At 44.6% G+C, this 18,849-nt stretch overlaps 1 protein-coding gene across 1 annotated transcript in view; it reads left to right on the forward strand.

Annotated features, from left to right (window-relative positions):
• The window catches only part of LOC306792773 (ras-specific guanine nucleotide-releasing factor RalGPS1), a gene marked incomplete at its 5' end in the record, with an annotated part of 57,073 nt that extends 50,766 nt beyond the window's left edge, over positions 1 to 6,307 (forward strand). Inside the window, 7 exons of the mRNA XM_079290073.1 lie at positions 2,063 to 2,111; positions 2,731 to 2,811; positions 4,634 to 4,739; positions 4,873 to 4,965; positions 5,273 to 5,378; positions 5,474 to 5,565; positions 6,101 to 6,307. Coding sequence (XP_079146199.1) covers positions 2,063 to 2,111; positions 2,731 to 2,811; positions 4,634 to 4,739; positions 4,873 to 4,965; positions 5,273 to 5,378; positions 5,474 to 5,565; positions 6,101 to 6,130 — 557 coding nt within the window. The 3' untranslated portion in view covers positions 6,131 to 6,307. The remainder of the gene's footprint in view (positions 1 to 2,062; positions 2,112 to 2,730; positions 2,812 to 4,633; positions 4,740 to 4,872; positions 4,966 to 5,272; positions 5,379 to 5,473; positions 5,566 to 6,100) is intronic.
• Positions 6,308 to 18,849: the final 12,542 nt, after the last annotated feature.

The raw sequence follows: 18,849 nt of genomic DNA on the forward strand, positions 1-18,849 counted from the left end.
GTAGCAATCATACTTATTTTACGTAACAAACCTAGAACCACGATCTTTTCCGAAACCTGACCAAGTAGTCTTGTCTCCTAAACACTGCAGGAGTTTACACAGGCACACTGATCGCTCGTGTTGCTGGACATTTTTTGAAGTACGCACGAAAAATGAGAATTAACTTTCCTTAAATTCCAGATCATAGGATCGGTCTTTATTTTTACTCTTTGTGTAATCTGAATGAAGTGCCCGCTTCAGTTTTGATCAAGCACCTTAAGCAGCACTGAGGTGTACATCGTCTCATGCCGGGCATTAATCGCAAAGTTCAATAATGAATTCAAAAGTAGTGTATTGTGCACTTTTATTTTAAAAGTACTGCTGTATGAACAAAAGGGCAATAACATTTGGTTTGTAAACACTTTAAACAAATAAGGTTATTTTAAACAGCAGTATTCCCTTTACACAGTATAGCAGTTCTATCTCTTCACTATCTGTGCTCAGTGTGTGGCTGTATGTGAAACGTTCCACTGCTGTGCAACAGGAATAAAATGTTTCAGCACGTTTCAGCAAAAATGTCTGCCTTCATGACAGTCAGAGCGTGTGAATGCAGCTCTACTGGTCATCAATATAATGCTGTAACTCCGAGGTGATGATGGTTACCCAGCGATGTCCAGTCGTCTCCAGTGAGAGCAACAGCTGGTGCACGTTGTAACGCCGTCGCTTTTGCAGTCCTCTCCTTTAATACAACTCGTGTGTTCTTCTTGTGACGGTGCGTCTTGAGGCTCATACGTGCGTGACGTCGTTAGTCGTTGCGATCCTAAAGGTGCGTTCACACCAAACGCGACGTGAACACACCTTGAGAACATTCCTCAGACCGACATCTTCCACAATACGGTACTAATCAGCTGCAGTTCGTAGCTATCAACTTCTCTGTGGCATCTGTTCGCTTGTCTTGCTTTTGTTTATCTATACTTCTCCCACACGCTGCTTCCAACGTAGTCTGAAGACTTCCTCCACCGCTGCCAGTGAGCAACGGACTTTCAAAATAATAATAAATGCCCAGCACTAATATATATATGTGTATTTATATGTATGTATATGTGGTGGGCCGTCAGGGCCTGCAAGGCCTTCTCTGCTGGCCTAAACAGAATCACAAAGCTATATCTATTTTATAATTTAATAATGTTTCTTAAATACACTACATGTATTATAATTTATATGCATATTTTTCCCATTATCTTATTTTCTCATTGCACAGCTACTGTCTTCCTCAGTTGCTCTGCTTCCAGTGCAGCTTGTTTTAAGTAGAGCTTTTATCCAATCAGATCTCACCTCTGTGTCTCTAGGTAGAACAGAGCCAGAGGCCTGCAGACTCACAAGTGCATCCATGTGCAGTTTAAGTGAATGGGGACGATATTGTTGATTGTCAGTGTTCAACCAATCAGATCTTTAGTTTGACATGTTGGGCGTATTCTTTGACGTGCCAGAGCTGCTAGCTGGCCTATAATGACATCATCATTACGTGCAGCTCAGTATTAACGTGCAGTTCTGCAGTGAGGTGCAGTGTGCGCTGTGATTGGTCAGTGGGCGAGCACGTGACTATTGTGAAACAAAACTTAAGCAGAGGCTTAGTCGGAGTAATGAGTTCAAATTGAAAGATATGGAAGAAATTCTTTTTTGCATTTTGCTTGGTGTCGATTATTTATTGTTTTACCTAGCTTTGTTTTTTTTTAACACTCAATGGCTGAAGGAGGAGAAACGGATTTGTGAGTTGGGATTTAACTCTTCTGATTTTTCCAAATGCACTAGTGTTATTCAAACGTATTGTTCGGTTCGTAAGCCTCGTACCGAACGGTTTAATACGAATATGTCTATTACACCCCTAGAAACAAATAACCCGTAGCTGTGGCGCCATCATGAGACTATTAGGAGGTGTTTTAGCTGCAGAACAGCAGTGAAGGCCCAGGTATAAAATGCACGGCCCGCCACTGATATATATGTATATACAGTATATATGTATATATATGTATATAAATGCCTGATTAGCTTTCCTCATAAACTCTTTTGTTTTGCCTGACAGGTAGCAGTGAAAGCTCTTTTGGGGAGGAGCTGTCACCTGGAATGGAGAGGTGAGAGCCAATCATTACATATTTAAATTACTTTAAAATGTCAAGTAAAGTGTGCCTAGCATTTAAGTGGTGTATTTAAGTATTTAGATATCAAGCTGAGGCCAAAAACGCTTGCCTCCCGCCTGCTTTCATCCCATTTAAACAACGTCACCACTTCAAAGTGATCGCAAACCAACAGACAGGTTCTCTTGGAGAATGCGGCTGACAAGATTCTCTTCAATTTAAAAAAAATAACATTTAGAGTTATCCCATGAAAAGACTAAACCAAAAATGTCTCAGTGTAACATTTTTAAGACTCTGCATATTCATTATGCATATAATATCAATGTATTTGAATGTTGCTAACACCCTATGTCATGTTAATCATACTGTATATCTATGTTTGTCCCAGCAAGAACATAGAATAAATATTTCATATGTATCCATGAGAGGCAGATTAAAAACAGGCTGTGATTGGACAATATGACCATGTATGTATCTCCGCACTGTGAATGGTTTAAATTTGCTTTAGTTTACACTCTGGGTTCTTCTGGTGACGTGAGAGACATTGAACAGTTCTGCTTATCAAACAGTAAAATCCATGAGCCTGAGACTGACTGTGACAATGTGTGACAAACAGGGGCCGCATGTACGCAACACTGGGGCCCAACTGGAGGGTCCCGCTTCGCAACTCCCCCCGGAGCCGCAGCTATGTTTACAGGTACAGTGGAAGTAGGCGAGTAAGAATAAGAATGAGCTCTTCTCTATGGGGTAACAGAAGCTCGACTCTTACTGTGGTTTATCTCACCTCATTCCTTCACTGCATGCTGGTCATTTTTATTTTAGCTTTCAGCAAATTAATCTGACTGTGGGTTGTACTTCCTAGCTCCAAGTACAGTGGCTGATTTTCTTGATACAGTTGTCTATAGGGATGCTGATTTATTTTACTGTTAGAAAAATGATGAATACCAAAGGATCAATACCCAGTCATCAACACATTTCTTAAAACCTGGATGATTCTTTTTATTATCTGTTTCTCACACACACACACACACACACACACACATACACATACACACACACACATACACATACACATACACACACACACACACAGTCTATAATCTGTGTTGCATTTAAGTAATAGCAACTAGCCCAACAATTGACATATCTACAGAGGAGTCTTGTGACGAAGTCGACCCCACGTCGCAGAATAGCTGGTCCACTTTAAAGGTCAGCCCACCTTAAGTTAGCCCGGGCCGTTGCTGTCGCTAGCTTCACGGCTAACCTGCCTTCGCTTTGGTCAGCAGGTGGCTAGCAAGACTCAGGAACTTGACTTGGTTCTTGAGGAGTTGTAGCATTTATCCACCAACAAATAAACCGTACACACACGGCACTGCTATGTTCTTACACACACATGGTCGCTCTCATTCTGTCTCAACCGGCCGCACACTCGCCAACATTACGCCGGCCTTGCAATAGACTCGCGGTAAATGATAATGATAAATAAGTTTTAAACGGACCGTTTAGTCGTGAAACCAGTAACCGTTCCATCCCTACTGAGCTCACCCTGTATTCACAGTCTCAAACGGGGTTTTCAATGTCATCCTGTAAAACAGGAACAGGATACTTTCAGAATAAAAACTTTAAAGTCACTGTCATTGTCATACACTGTTGTGTGATCACACTATTTTCATTGCACTTTGTTGACATTGCATTTATTCTACAATAGTGATACTCTGAGTCTATAGCACAGACTGTTAATACAGAAGGACGACGCGTCTCTGATTCCTCCGACTGTAGAAAAATGAAGCCAGAATATCCCGGATACGGGAGCTGCCATCTTGCACATTCGGAGCCAGAGGCTGCGCAGTAGTGATCGGTTAGTGGAGCCGTGGCGTCGAGGCCCCGGCCGACCCAGTCGCGAGCACGGCCGCTAGCTTGTTAGCGTGAGAGCTATCTAGCTGCTCCATTAGCACCACACGAGCTGGTTGGCTACAACTAACCATAATATCTCTATAAAGTGACAGTATGAACCAATGACTTTAGATAAAGCGGTAGAAAGCAGACAATCAAGGTTATGCAACATTAAAGTTACATCTCCTAATCTTCATACATTTCCAGAAATCATCTTTAAAATAATTTGGCGCATACTTTGATTTTTTTAGTTTGGCCCATGTCTCATCCGCTAGCATAGCGATTCATGACCTATACTGCAACCTGCCAAAAGGGGGCGATGGAGATGTTTTGGCTTCACTCTACAGGGAGCTGTGATGTCATCCAACTTGATATACAGTACATTCTATGGACTGGACTATCATGAAGTCAAATATGGCATCATCATAGGGACAGACGTAATAGAGGGTTACGTTTCCAAGCATATGGCCACACCCACACATCCTGCATTGAATTCTGGTCTATTGAGGCTGATAGAGAGTAGTAGAGAAGTGAGTCTCGTCACTGTCACAGAGCATCATATTATGTCAAACACTGAACTCTTAATACTGGTCACAAATCTTTTCTCCCCTTTCCATCGCCCTCAGCTCCTCTGCTGGCAACTCCTGCTATGGATGCAGTGAGGCCAGCAGCGTGACCATTGAAGGACCCCTGCGAAGGAAAACACTGCTGAAGGAGGGACGGAAGCCCAAGGTGCGCTGATCTGTGATACCACTCTGGTTTAAGCCGCTCCGTTTTCGTCAAAACACCGACCACGTCAGAAAAGTTGGCAAGGAGTCATCTGACGAGAGGTTTCAGCGTGACCATTTATTTTTCTGCGTTGCAGTTGTCATCGTGGACCAGGTTTTGGATCGTTCTGTCCGGATCAACGCTGACGTTCTACGGGGCGAAAGCACTGAGGGCCTCAGAGAGGAAACACGTAAGTAACAACCTGCTCTATTCACACATGGGCTCAATCGCAAATTACACAGACCTTTGTCTGTTTAATGTCTGCCTCAACTCATTCGTTCTCACTCACAGCTCCTCCAGGTGATTTCTATATCAGCTCAGAGTACATGTGTGAGATGGACTACAGTGTTATAAACAGCTGTACAGCTGTGTCTTTACATCCTTTGTACTGTCGATCTGAATGCTAACACACAAATGAGAAAGCAGTTTAGTAATGTATGATGCCATGCACATCCATCCTGTGACTCTGAACTAAGTTAATCATGTGTTTGCCACAGTACAAGTCCAGCCCCTGTAAGAAGGTGTGTGTGACTGGATGGATGGTGGTGCTGCCAGATGACTCAGCCAGACCCAACATCTTCCAGCTCAACGATCCAGACAAAGGTCCGCTCCGCTCCACCGACAGAGCTGCTGCTGTTTTACTGTGTCCGTCCGTTAACTTCAGAGATTCACACGCAGCTATTTGTGTCACTTCACAGGCAATGTTTACAAGTTCCAGACCGGATCCAGGTTCTCAGCCATCATCTGGCACAAAAACCTGGAGGTGGCTTGTAGGAGCAGTAGACCTCAGGTATGTTCAGCACTTAGACAGTTGAATTGTCGAGGTATTTTTGTCTGACTTTAAATGTTGAATTATGACCTGAATTTACCTTTTTGCAACTTATTGATCATTTGAGGCAATGAGAAGGCGTTGATATCAGCACCATGTGATGGCACACTGTTCTGATGGCCATTTGTATGCAGACGCGCTGGACGCATTATGGCCGTCTGTCTGTTTGTCCATTCTCATGAACACGATAACTCCGGAACACCTTGAGCGGATTTCTTCAAATTTGGCACAAACAGCATTAAATCTTATTCAGGTCAAAGGTCACTGTGACTTCACAAAACACATTTAGCTCAAGAATGGATATGCTAGTAATGACAATTTCACAGAAATGCCTTCCAGGGTAAAATGATGAAGTTGCCACCGTTCCAGAGGTACAACCATAGAGTAGCCTCTAAAGAAGACCTGCGAGTGGCTTGGTGTACTTGGTGTATTTATTTTCCCAGCAGCTTTCCCCGTTTCTTATTGCTGTGCTAAATATGTACCATTCTTTCAACAGATACCAGCAAACCTCATGTCATTTGAATGAGAGCAGACCTCACCCAGCGAGACATTGTTGTGCCAAACCCATTTCTTTGGGAAGGAAACTAAATAATGGAACACGTGGAATTTGATGGTATCGACTGAAGTGGGAGAGTCAAGAAGCATCTGACAGTGTAGAAGAAGCTCTTTGATACTGGATGTGTGACCGCCAACACACCTGCTTCCTTCTTCCCCAGGACTAAATGTGATGTCATCTGTGGAACAATCCAGCCAATGGAAGACTTTGGTGAGGTTGTTTCTTGTTACTTTCTCGAGGCTTCATCGTTCACTGTCATTTATTAAGCTGCTAAAAAAAATGTGAGCAAGCACTTTTGTTTTTTTGGCCCATGTTGGGTTGCTGTTTGGGTGAAACAATCAGTGCACAAATGTGGACAACAGTGTTAGCTGACTGATGCTGATCTTCGGTTTGCAGACCAGTGTTATACGGCCTTCAAATGGTTTGTAACCCAGGAAGTTGAACAAGACGCCCCCTGTTGTTCCAGTGGTTGCATTTGTGAAAGTGCTATAGCTCTTTCAACATCCTACAGGAGTAAGAGTACGCAACGACATCGAGGCACGTCCCAACTTCTGAAGGTCTCATTATTACCATTTAAGAGCAGCACTGCAGCAACAAAGGACCGAAGGGGAGTCTTCATCAGCCCTGTGGCACACAGCTGGACTGAATCTGCTCCAAAATAACTATTATTATTATTATTATTATGGAACCATGAATTGTTGGTCAAATGAAGAAGCAGCACTGGATCAGTTCCCTTCAGCAGGTGTTTGCTGATGTACATAACAAGGTTTACAAAAAGCAAAATTCCTATTTTCTACAGAACAAATCAACAGCATGGAAATGAACAACGGACACAATCAGCAGAACAGAGCCAGTTACTGTCCACACCAGTATGCCAAAGGCTGCTGGTGGAGAGAAGTTAAAGCAATTTACAATGAAGTACCAAGCTTTCAACAATCACGTGTGTCTGTAAATACTGTATTTATTTGTAAAAGAGTTTATTTTTTTGACGGTTGGCCATCAAAGGGAAATGGTACGATCATTATCTTTGTTCATCACCTGCTGCAAGAAGCTGCTCCTCAGAGACTGATGGTGGGAAGCCACCCTAAAACGAGCTTGACTCCTATTCTCCAACTGAAGGACATTGGAGTAAGGGAAGACTCCATCAGCATCGGTACTGTTAAATAACCTGCTTAAACAGCAAAGTGTTTATTTGAATTTAAAGGATAATTCTGCTTTATTACAACTTGAATTGGACGAGGCTTGGCAATCATTCTTAGCATTAATAATAATATTGTTCTCCAGGGTCCTGAGATCTGGGAACACAGGTTAAAACATCTCTGACTTGTTCATCAGTGAGGTTAAGATGAAGCATAAGAACGAAATTAACTAGTTTGCACAATGTGTCCAACCAGAAGTGAGAGCCGATCACAATATCTCAAGCTGTTCTACCCTCTGACAAGCTCTTCTACCAGCACCCTTAAGCTCCAAACAGACAGAACGCCCTGCTGGGATTACATACCACATCTGGCCCATGTAGACTATGTAGACTACTGCCTCCTGTCCAGGCTGAACCCAAGTCTGAAGGGTCGAGATACACGAGCAGTCAGATGATCAGAAAGGTTAAAAACAAACCTCCAGGTTAGACGAACCTATCAGGAAGAGGTAGGTGGACGGTAAAAGTACTACCCAAGAACCCAGACCCACTTCCTGCTGAAGCTTTTGCGATAAGCCGTATGTTGAAGTTACCCGTTGTTTTGTGGATTACTGTTTTGAAGCCTAGACTCTCAAATTTCATGCATCGCCATCTTGATTTTTGTCCGTTAACGTCTCTTTTTTTCTGGCAACCAGAAGTATGACGAGAGGGAGGAGCTAAGAACAACTGAACGCAGAAAGAGACATTTGTTGGGCGACAAACGGTTACAAGTAACTGTCCCGACCTGAAAACACACTGTGGAAAGATAAAGTCGTAAGATTAACCCAGTTAACAACGGGTCATCACAGTAGCCCAGTTAACAACGGGTCATCACAGTTAGCCCAGTTAACAACGGGTCATCACAGTTAGCCCAGTGAACAACGGGTCATCACAGTTAGCCCAGTTAACAACGGGTCATCACAGTTAGCCCAGTGAACAACGGGTCATCACAGTAGCCCAGTTAACAACGGGTCATCACAGTTAGCCCAGTGAACAACGGGTCATCACAGTTAGCCCAGTGAACAACGGGTCATCACAGTAGCCCAGTTAACAACGGGTCATCACAGTAGCCCAGTGAACAACGGGTCATCACAGTAGCCCAGTTAACAACGGGTCATCACAGTTAGCCCAGTTAACAACGGGTCATCACAGTTAGCCCAGTGAACAACGGGTCATCACAGTTAGCCCAGTGAACAACGGGTCATCACAGTAGCCCAGTGAACAACGGGTCATCACAGTAGCCCAGTGAACAACGGGTCATCACAGTAGCCCAGTGAACAACGGGTCATCACAGTAGCCCAGTGAACAACGGGTCATCACAGTAGCCCAGTGAACAACGGGTCATCACAGTAGCCCAGTGAACAACGGGTCATCACAGTAGCCCAGTGAACAACGGGTCATCACAGTAGCCCAGTGAACAACGGGTCATCACAGTTAGCCCAGTGAACAACGGGTCATCACAGTAGCCCAGTTAACAACGGGTCATCACAGTAGCCCAGTTAACAACGGGTCATCACAGTAGCCCAGTTAACAACGGGTCATCACAGTAGCCCAGTTAACAACGGGTCATCACAGTTAGCCCAGTTAACAACGGGTCATCACAGTTAGCCCAGTGAACAACGGGTCATCACAGTTAGCCCAGTGAACAACGGGTCATCACAGTAGCCCAGTGAACAACGGGTCATCACAGTAGCCCGGTTAACAACGGGTCATCACAGTAGCCCAGTGAACAACGGGTCATCACAGTAGCCCAGTGAACAACGGGTCATCACAGTAGCCCAGTGAACAACGGGTCATCACAGTAGCCCAGTGAACAACGGGTCATCACAGTTAGCCCAGTGAACAACGGGTCATCACAGTTAGCCCAGTGAACAACGGGTCATCACAGTAGCCCAGTGAACAACGGGTCATCACAGTTAGCCCAGTGAACAACGGGTCATCACAGTTAGCCCAGTGAACAACGGGTCATCACAGTAGCCCAGTGAACAACGGGTCATCACAGTTAGCCCAGTGAACAACGGGTCATCACAGTTAGCCCAGTTAACAACGGGTCATCACAGTTAGCCCAGTTAACAACGGGTCATCACAGTTAGCCCAGTTAACAACGGGTCATCACAGTTAGCCCAGTTAACAACGGGTCATCACAGTTAGCCCAGTTAACAACGGGTCATCACAGTTAGCCCAGTGAACAACGGGTCATCACAGTTAGCCCAGTGAACAACGGGTCATCACAGTTAGCCCAGTTAACAATGGGTCATCACAGTAGCCCAGTGAACAACGGGTCATCACAGTTAGCCCAGTGAACAACGGGTCATCACAGTAGCCCAGTTAACAACGGGTCATCACAGTTAGCCCAGTGAACAACGGGTCATCACAGTTAGCCCAGTTAACAACGGGTCATCACAGTAGCCCAGTGAACAACGGGTCATCACAGTTAGCCCAGTGAACAACGGGTCATCACAGTTAGCCCAGTTAACAATGGGTCATCACAGTAGCCCAGTGAACAACGGGTCATCACAGTTAGCCCAGTGAACAACGGGTCATCACAGTAGCCCAGTTAACAACGGGTCATCACAGTTAGCCCAGTGAACAACGGGTCATCACAGTTAGCCCAGTTAACAACGGGTCATCACAGTAGCCCAGTTAACAACGGGTCATCACAGTTAGCCCAGTTAACAACGGGTCATCACAGTTAGCCCAGTTAACAACGGGTCATCACAGTAGCCCAGTTAACAACGGGTCATCACAGTAGCCCAGTGAACAACGGGTCATCACAGTTAGCCCAGTTAACAACGGGTCATCACAGTAGCCCAGTTAACAACGGGTCATCACAGTAGCCCAGTGAACAACGGGTCATCACAGTTAGCCCAGTGAACAACGGGTCATCACAGTTAGCCCAGTGAACAACGGGTCATCACAGTAGCCCAGTTAACAACGGGTCATCACAGTTAGCCCAGTTAACAACGGGTCATCACAGTAGCCCAGTTAACAACGGGTCATCACAGTAGCCCAGTGAACAACGGGTCATCACAGTTAGCCCAGTGAACAACGGGTCATCACAGTAGCCCAGTGAACAACGGGTCATCACAGTTAGCCCAGTGAACAACGGGTCATCACAGTAGCCCAGTGAACAACGGGTCATCACAGTTAGCCCAGTGAACAACGGGTCATCGCAGTAGCCCAGTGAACAACGGGTCATCACAGTTAGCCCAGTATACAACGGGTCATCACAGTTAGCCCAGTGAACAACGGGTCATCACAGTTAGCCCAGTGAACAACGGGTCATCACAGTAGCCCAGTGAACAACGGGTCATCACAGTTAGCCCAGTGAACAACGGGTCATCACAGTAGCCCAGTGAACAACGGGTCATCACAGTTAGCCCAGTGAACAACGGGTCATCACAGTAGCCCAGTTAACAACGGGTCATCACAGTAGCCCAGTGAACAACGGGTCATCACAGTAGCCCAGTGAACAACGGGTCATCGCAGTAGCCCAGTGAACAACGGGTCATCGCAGTAGCCCAGTGAACAACGGGTCATCACAGTAGCCCAGTTAACAACGGGTCATCGCAGTAGCCCAGTGAACAACGGGTCATCGCAGTAGCCCAGTGAACAACGGGTCATCGCAGTAGCCCAGTGAACAACGGGTCATCGCAGTAGCCCAGTGAACAACGGGTCATCGCAGTAGCCCAGTGAACAACGGGTCATCGCAGTAGCCCAGTGAACAACGGGTCATCGCAGTTAGCCCAGTGAACAACGGGTCATCACAGTTACAATGAGTCATCACAGTTAGCCTCTGATTACTGGATGTTCCAGACCAAAGCCATGAATAAAGATCCAAGTTGTATTAAATATGAATTATCCTTCAAGAGTAGAACTCAAAAAATGTAAATGAAGTTAAACATTTACGAATAGATGCCATATTTCTAATGTTTCCCTGTTGTATCATAGTAACTGTCATTTGTAATATTACCACAAGAACCATTGAAAAACAGTAACGAAAGAATATAATTGTCGAGTGTAATCATGTTAAAAGTCTCTTGAGTTGAATGTTCTGTGTTGCTTTTCGGAACTCTTTCATTAATTGTCCTCGACTAAAACAACATGGACTATTTTTAATAAGCAGGATTTTGTTCTCCAGTGTTATTGTCCGTCTGCAGCTGAATGCAGCCATGAAGGTTTTAGAAGATAATTAGTGGTGCCGATGCCTGTGAAGCCCATTTAATACAGATCATAGGCTCATCGACTACTGTTCCAGGCGTTCAGTGGATTCCATTCATGTCTTTGTGGTCGGAAAATCAATCAGCAGACTCCAGGATGATTATTGAAGCATATAGGTATTTAAGTATACACTACATATGAAATGGATGAAACGACTCCAGCAAGTTTCAAGGGTTTGCTAATTGGCTTCCAATATCAATATGAAGCCACTAACACACTATTCATTCTTTTTATTGTACATTAACACTAATGTCCTCTACCCACTAGGGAATAACAGCTGTTCCTCATAGATGGATAACACAATGTCCACTCTTCCACTCATCATCTGTGAATGACTGAGCCTGTGCTTTTGTTCATTGTATATATTATTGTTGCACTTCAGCTGAACTGCATTGATCGACATTGTTGCGTCCTATTTGGATGAGTGGAAACAAACGTGTGTACAGTATATTTAACGTTATTTGATGGGTAAAGACAGTAAATACGTAAAATGTAATAAACAGCGGAACATGTGCTTTTGTTTAATGTCTTACCAGAGTCCGACTCGAATATCATCTGTGCATTAAGAGACACAGTAGATGCAGTCAGAAGGTGTTAACAGGGATTGTTGTTGTCGTGCTGCTTTGAACTGAAACATCAGACTTGCAGCTTTCATTTTGGGATGTTTACATCTGAGGCTGTAGGAGAGACGGAAAAACAAGATGTGAACATTCTGATGACATTTGGTTATCATGCTTTCCATACTAAGTTTGATGGTACAGTGTCAAACATCGAGGTCCGATACTATCTGTTAACGTGTTGAGGAAGGGGCGCTGACATACAGACACATGCTGCTAAAAACATGGACAGCAACACTGTGTGTGTGTGTGTGTGTGTGTGTGTGTGTGTGTGTGTGTGTGTGTGTGTGTGTGTGTGTGTGTGTGTGTGTGTGTGTGTGTGTGTGTGTGTGTACACACGTGTGTGTGTGTGTGTGTACACGTGTGTGTGTGTGTGTGTGTACACATATGTGTGTGTGTGTGTGTGTACACATATGTGTGTGTGTGTGTGTGTACACATATGTGTGTGTGTGTGTGTGTACACATATGTGTGTGTGTGTGTGTGTACACATATGTGTGTGTGTGTGTGTGTGTACACATATGTGTGTGTGTGTGTGTGTGTACACATATGTGTGTGTGTGTGTGTGTGTGTACACATATGTGTGTGTGTGTGTGTGTGTACACACATATATGTGTGTGTGTGTGTGTGTGTGTACACACATATATATGTGTGTGTGTGTGTGTGTGTACACACATATATATGTGTGTGTGTGTGTGCACACATATATATATGTGTGTGTGTGTACACACATATATGTGTGTGTACACACATATATATGTGTGTGTGTGTGTGTGTGTACACACATATATATGTATGTGTGTGTGTGTGTACACACATATATATGTATGTGTGTGTGTGTGTACACACATATATATGTATGTGTGTGTGTGTGTACACACATATATATGTATGTATATGTGTGTGTATACACACATATATATGTATGTATATGTGTTGTTACGTGATATCTGGGGGGTGACCCCTCACGATTTTTTAATCCGATAATAAAAAATTTGAAAAATTAATAATTATTAATTTTTTTTTTTTTTTTTTTAATTATTAGAATAAGTATCAGTGTGGTTTGGGCATTTCAAGAATGCCATCAGTAATGTACCGAGCTGGATCAAACACAACTTACCTCAGGGGATGAAGGGGAATCATCTGAGGCGTGACCCCCCTCTGGGCTGGCTCGTCAGGAAAATATGAAGAAAAGGACTTGGTCGAAGAAACTAATTCGTTATTTATTTATTTGCATTTAAATCAAAGTATAGTCTCTTGGTCCAAAATGCAGAGGAAAATCGTTAACTGAAAAATATAAGAAAAAATCACCTAAGTATTCAAAAACCCCTTCAGAGTAGTTTACAGACAAAGGATCTTAAAAACACTGACTCAGCCAGGCAGACGAAGCTGGCTGTGTAGCCTACGGAGGAAAAAGTTAATGATTCACCCAGCGCAGGACTGGACAGAGTGAGCCTTCTCTCCTGACTAGACTTCAAAAAACCTTCTAAGTTTTCTTAAAAACCTCCGACTCTCAAAGTCCGGAGATTCTGTAAAAAGTTAAAGTTTCACCCCGTGCAGGCAGGAGGCCGCACGGGGTTAGAGCCTCCTTCCAACTCCTGCTCCAAGTCTTTCTTCCAAGGTCCTGCTCCAAGTGTCCCTGCTGTTTCAAAACTGCTGGTATTTATACTAATACGGGCTTCAGATGTCTGACTTCAAACGGATTCCTACCCTTCACATCACTTGATTGATGACACAAAAACCCTTACTTCAGCGTAATCTTTGAAAGCCCGGTCTGCCTTCGTGGTCCATATGAACCCGTCAGCAGTCTCATCGACGCCACTGTCAAGGCTAAGTTTATTTATGTGTGCCCCCGAGGCTACTCTTACTGATCTGACCGCCCTATAGCTTCTCCCTGAAACCGCTGACTCCGTCTTTTTCACTTTGTCTGGGAATTTCCCTCCTTTCTTCTCTAGACTAATGACCTATATTCTCATGCCTCACACCGCCTCCGGCCTCCCGGACTTCACGGGGGTGCGATGGCTGCCCCCCCCCCCCCCCTCCTCCATCTCCCGGGGAATTCCAAGCCGCCATCTTTGTTCTGTGTGTAAATTTGCTGACTCAACTCTTGGACTTCCCCTGAGCCAAGAAGCACCGGGGGGGGGGGGGTTGAGGGCGTGTGTGTGTGTGTGTGAATGAGTGTGCGCCCACCCGTACACATCACAGGGGTTTTGGACAACCGCCTCAGAGCCTCAGAGTCATATGCCTGATTTAAACAACGGTTTTGCTGGTAGAGACATCACGACTTCGCAAAATCTCCACCGTGTTCAACACCCTCTCTTGCGAATCGTGACTTGTCTTTACCTCCGTTCTTGTATCACACAAAAGGTAGCTACCAGGATTAATTGAGGCTAAAACCTTTGACAATGTCTATCTCAGTGAACGGAAGATCAACCATTTTCTTTGCGATCTGGGCCAATTCGCCACATCGCCTAACACCCTCTCTCGAATGGCACCAGATACACGAAAAATAGAACATCTCATACTCTCACAGTAGAGGTCCATCATAACTTCTGTATCGTCAAAAATGCACAAAAGCAGGTATTCCCAGAAAAACAATGGGAATCTGAATCATATTGAAACACAACACATGAAATTATATCATTGAAATAAAGACAGGAAAAAGAAAATGAATCCTATCTGAAAACATAGTTTAAAAGAAGAAAAAGCAACGCTAAAAAGTAAAACACTCCTCATCCCCAAAAACAAAATCCACCTCTCAAAGATATCATAAAAGTACAGAATACAAAATGTTGAACATATCAGAAAACACAAAATACACCCACAACCTCTTTGTTTTTTGTGTTCTTTCCTTTCTCCTCTCTCCTAGAGCAGAACAGTCAATGTCCAGAGTCACATGCGAGCCACGCCAGTACCCGTCACTGTCGATAGTTCAGCATCTCCCGTCCAAGACGCCACCTGTCTCAGCCCGCTTTCTGTCCCAGAGGACATATTCCTCTACCCCCTGGTCGTTAGAGTCGATTGAAGGCCCCCGGGCCCACGGAAAGTCCAGTTTCAGTATTTGGATACTGATAAGGACCCAGGTCCGCGTAGGCCGGTTCTCCCCCGATGGGCTGATGGTCCATCAGGTCCGTTGCATCACGTAAGGGCCCGTACACGTTTCGGGGATCGATTTCTTCGTCCACAGAGTGGACAGAGGTCAGGGTCATGTTGACGTGGGAGACAGAGAGGGAGAGATAGCAGTGGGTGATTCTGGCGAGTCCGACAGTGGTACAACCCGCCGGTCCAACTGGACCTGCCCCGAGCTTGGAGATTCGGTGTGGTTAACCTGGAGACCTCAGGGATGAGAGGTTAAACCCAATATATCCAGGGGATGAGGATAAAAGTATTCAACAAAAATAGCAGTAAAGTATCAAAGAAAGAGAAAACCTTAAATGACTACCTGTTTCAACCTGTCCTTTCTAGACTGAAGCGTGCTATCTCGCAGCCGATTAAGTTTTATACAATCGTGAAGGATATTGTTAGCTGCTGTTGCCCTCGCCCTTCTGTATGCCATATGAAAGCACAGATCAGGATCATAGATCGTTGGGCTGGGCCAGTCATCTGGTCCAAGATTCATTTTCACATAATGACCAGGGTAGAAATCGTGTAGAAATCAAAACATAAAAATCTGAAAAGGCTCTCTCCTTCCTTAACTAGAATATTCAACTTAAAAGTTTGAAAAAGTTTTAAAACTAAAAATAAATGCTCAGTCCGTAACAACTGCATAAAACACTCAAACGATGTGTATATAATCCCTACTTAATCTAAAGGATAAGATCGTAAAAAATATAAAATAAGAAATGAACAAAATGTCCTCGCAGGAGAAACTGAAAAATCAGAGAAGCTCGTGTAAAATATACGGCTGATAAGAATTGAACTGGTAAAGTAACAAACAAAAAATGATATACTTTTAAAGGATTAAAGACCCTAACTATATTTAGAGAAACGGTGATTTTGGAGTTCACCTGAATGCCAATAGATGGCTGTCCAGGCTCATTCTAGGCAAAATCATGTCCCCTGAGCAGCTGATGATCCAGCCGGCTTGTGGAATGTAACGTGTGAGGTCACAGAAGTCAACATGAGGCCCATGCTTGATGGGATACTGGCTTGCCTTTTTTCTTTTTCTTTTTTTTCCTGGCGTAGCTGTCTTGAAGCCATCAACCATCGTTCACTGTTGACCCGTGACCTCACTTTGTGTTGGATGTGTTCTAAGGTTAGGAAGAGGAACTAGATTTTGTGTCAAAAAACCTATTGACCTTGTCGTGTCCCTCATTTCGTAATCCCTCATGCATATTGGTCCCTATTTGAGAGGCTTGTTCAAGCAGGACCTCAGTGAGTGCATCATTCCCTCTCCACCCTGGAGGAAAGATAAGGGAAGGTTCAGCCATTTTCGGACTGGCTTGGGCCATTTAGTCTGCTTGTGTGGGCGAGCGGTTTGCTTTTTTCTCTTATTCTAGCTCATTCTGAGCTGCCTTGAAAGCAAGGGAAGGAGGGGCTGCCCCTCCTCCCCTGATCGCTCCCTCTCCTCTGAACAAGGAGGGAGCGTTTTTGACTTTAACCTGAGAGACACACAATCTGATCCCCTATTTCACACCTTTAGTGTTTTAGGGCCTAAGGCCTCTCAGGTATCCAGCCATGCAATAATATAACAGTGATATTATTACGATTTTAACGCGAAAGAGAAAATCTGATCCCCTATGTTACACATTCTCGTGTTTTAGGGCCTAATCTCTCTCGAGTCTCTGCTTTTTTCTTTCTTTGCAGTCAAGACACCTTCCAAACTAGCTGTCACCTGTGACATTGTCATGAGTTCACAAGAGCCCGCCCACGTCAACCAGAGGCAGCGACCAGAGCAGCCACAGCTGATGACGAAGGACCGAGTACTTCCGTTAGATTTTCGCTGGAACTTAACCTCTGAACAAAGAGGGGGGGGGGGGGGGGGGGAGCTGCCTCCCCTCCCCTGCCTGCTCTCTCTACTAGGAGCAAAAAGGAGGGGGCCGCCCCTCCTTTGCCTGCTCCCTCTGCTCTGAACAAAAAGGAGGGGGCCGCCCCTCCTTTGCCTGCTCCCTCTGCTCGGAGCAAGGAGGGGGGCTTTTTAAATTTTGCAGCAATAAATATTAACTAAAATCAACACTGTAATACTACCCCACACTAGGCATGCGATAATATAACAGTGATATTATTACGAACAACAATTGGTAGGGAAGGTTGCATCACTGTTCTTTTATCCTCGGGAGGATCCGTGTACTTTAACCCGAGAGGGAACCGCTGTTCTACCTATATTACACGTTCTAGTGTTTCTAGGATCTAATCCCTCACGGGTCCCTATTCGGGCGCCATGTTACGTGATATCTGGGCGGTGACCCCTCACGATTTTTTAATCCGATAATAAAAAATTTGAAAAATTAATAATTATTAATTTTTTTTATTTTTTTTTTTATTATTAGAATAAGTATCAGTGTGGTTTGGGCATTTCAAGAATGCCATCAGTAATGTACCGAGCTGGATCAAACACAACTTACCTCAGGGGATGAAGGGGAATCATCTGAGGCGTGACCCCCCTCTGGGCTGGCTCGTCAGGAAAATATGAAGAAAAGGACTTGGTCGAAGAAACTAATTCGTTATTTATTTATTTGCATTTAAATCAAAGTATAGTCTCTTGGTCCAAAATGCAGAGGAAAATCGTTAACTGAAAAATATAAGAAAAAATCACCTAAGTATTCAAAAACCCCTTCAGAGTAGTTTACAGACAAAGGATCTTAAAAACACTGACTCAGCCAGGCAGACGAAGCTGGCTGTGTAGCCTACGGAGGAAAAAGTTAATGATTCACCCAGCGCAGGACTGGACAGAGTGAGCCTTCTCTCCTGACTAGACTTCAAAAAACCTTCTAAGTTTTCTTAAAAACCTCCGACTCTCAAAGTCCGGAGATTCTGTAAAAAGTTAAAGTTTCACCCCGTGCAGGCAGGAGGCCGCACGGGGTTAGAGCCTCCTTCCAACTCCTGCTCCAAGTCTTTCTTCCAAGGTCCTGCTCCAAGTGTCCCTGCTGTTTCAAAACTGCTGGTATTTATACTAATACGGGCTTCAGATGTCTGACTTCAAACGGATTCCTACCCTTCACATCACTTGATTGATGACACAAAAACCCTTACTTCAGCGTAATCTTTGAAAGCCCGGTCTGCCTTCGTGGTCCATATGAACCCGTCAGCAGTCTCATCGACGCCACTGTCAAGGCTAAGTTTATTTATGTGTGCCCCCGAGGCTACTCTTACTGATCTGACCGCCCTATAGCTTCTCCCTGAAACCGCTGACTCCGTCTTTTTCACTTTGTCTGGGAATTTCCCTCCTTTCTTCTCTAGACTAATGACCTATATTCTCATGCCTCACACCGCCTCCGGCCTCCCGGACTTCACGGGGGTGCGATGGCTGCCCCCCCCCCCCCTTCCTCCATCTCCCGGGGAATTCCAAGCCGCCATCTTTGTTCTGTGTGTAAATTTGCTGACTCAACTCTTGGACTTCCCCTGAGCCAAGAAGCACCGGGGGGGGGGGGTTGAGGGCGTGTGTGTGTGTGTGTGTGAATGAGTGTGCGCCCACCCGTACACATCACAGGGGTTTTGGACAACCGCCTCAGAGCCTCAG

The sequence above is a fragment of the Melanostigma gelatinosum genome (assembly GCF_949748355.1).
Source record: "Melanostigma gelatinosum genome assembly, chromosome: 18".
NCBI classification, from domain to species: Eukaryota; Metazoa; Chordata; class Actinopteri; order Perciformes; family Zoarcidae; genus Melanostigma; species Melanostigma gelatinosum.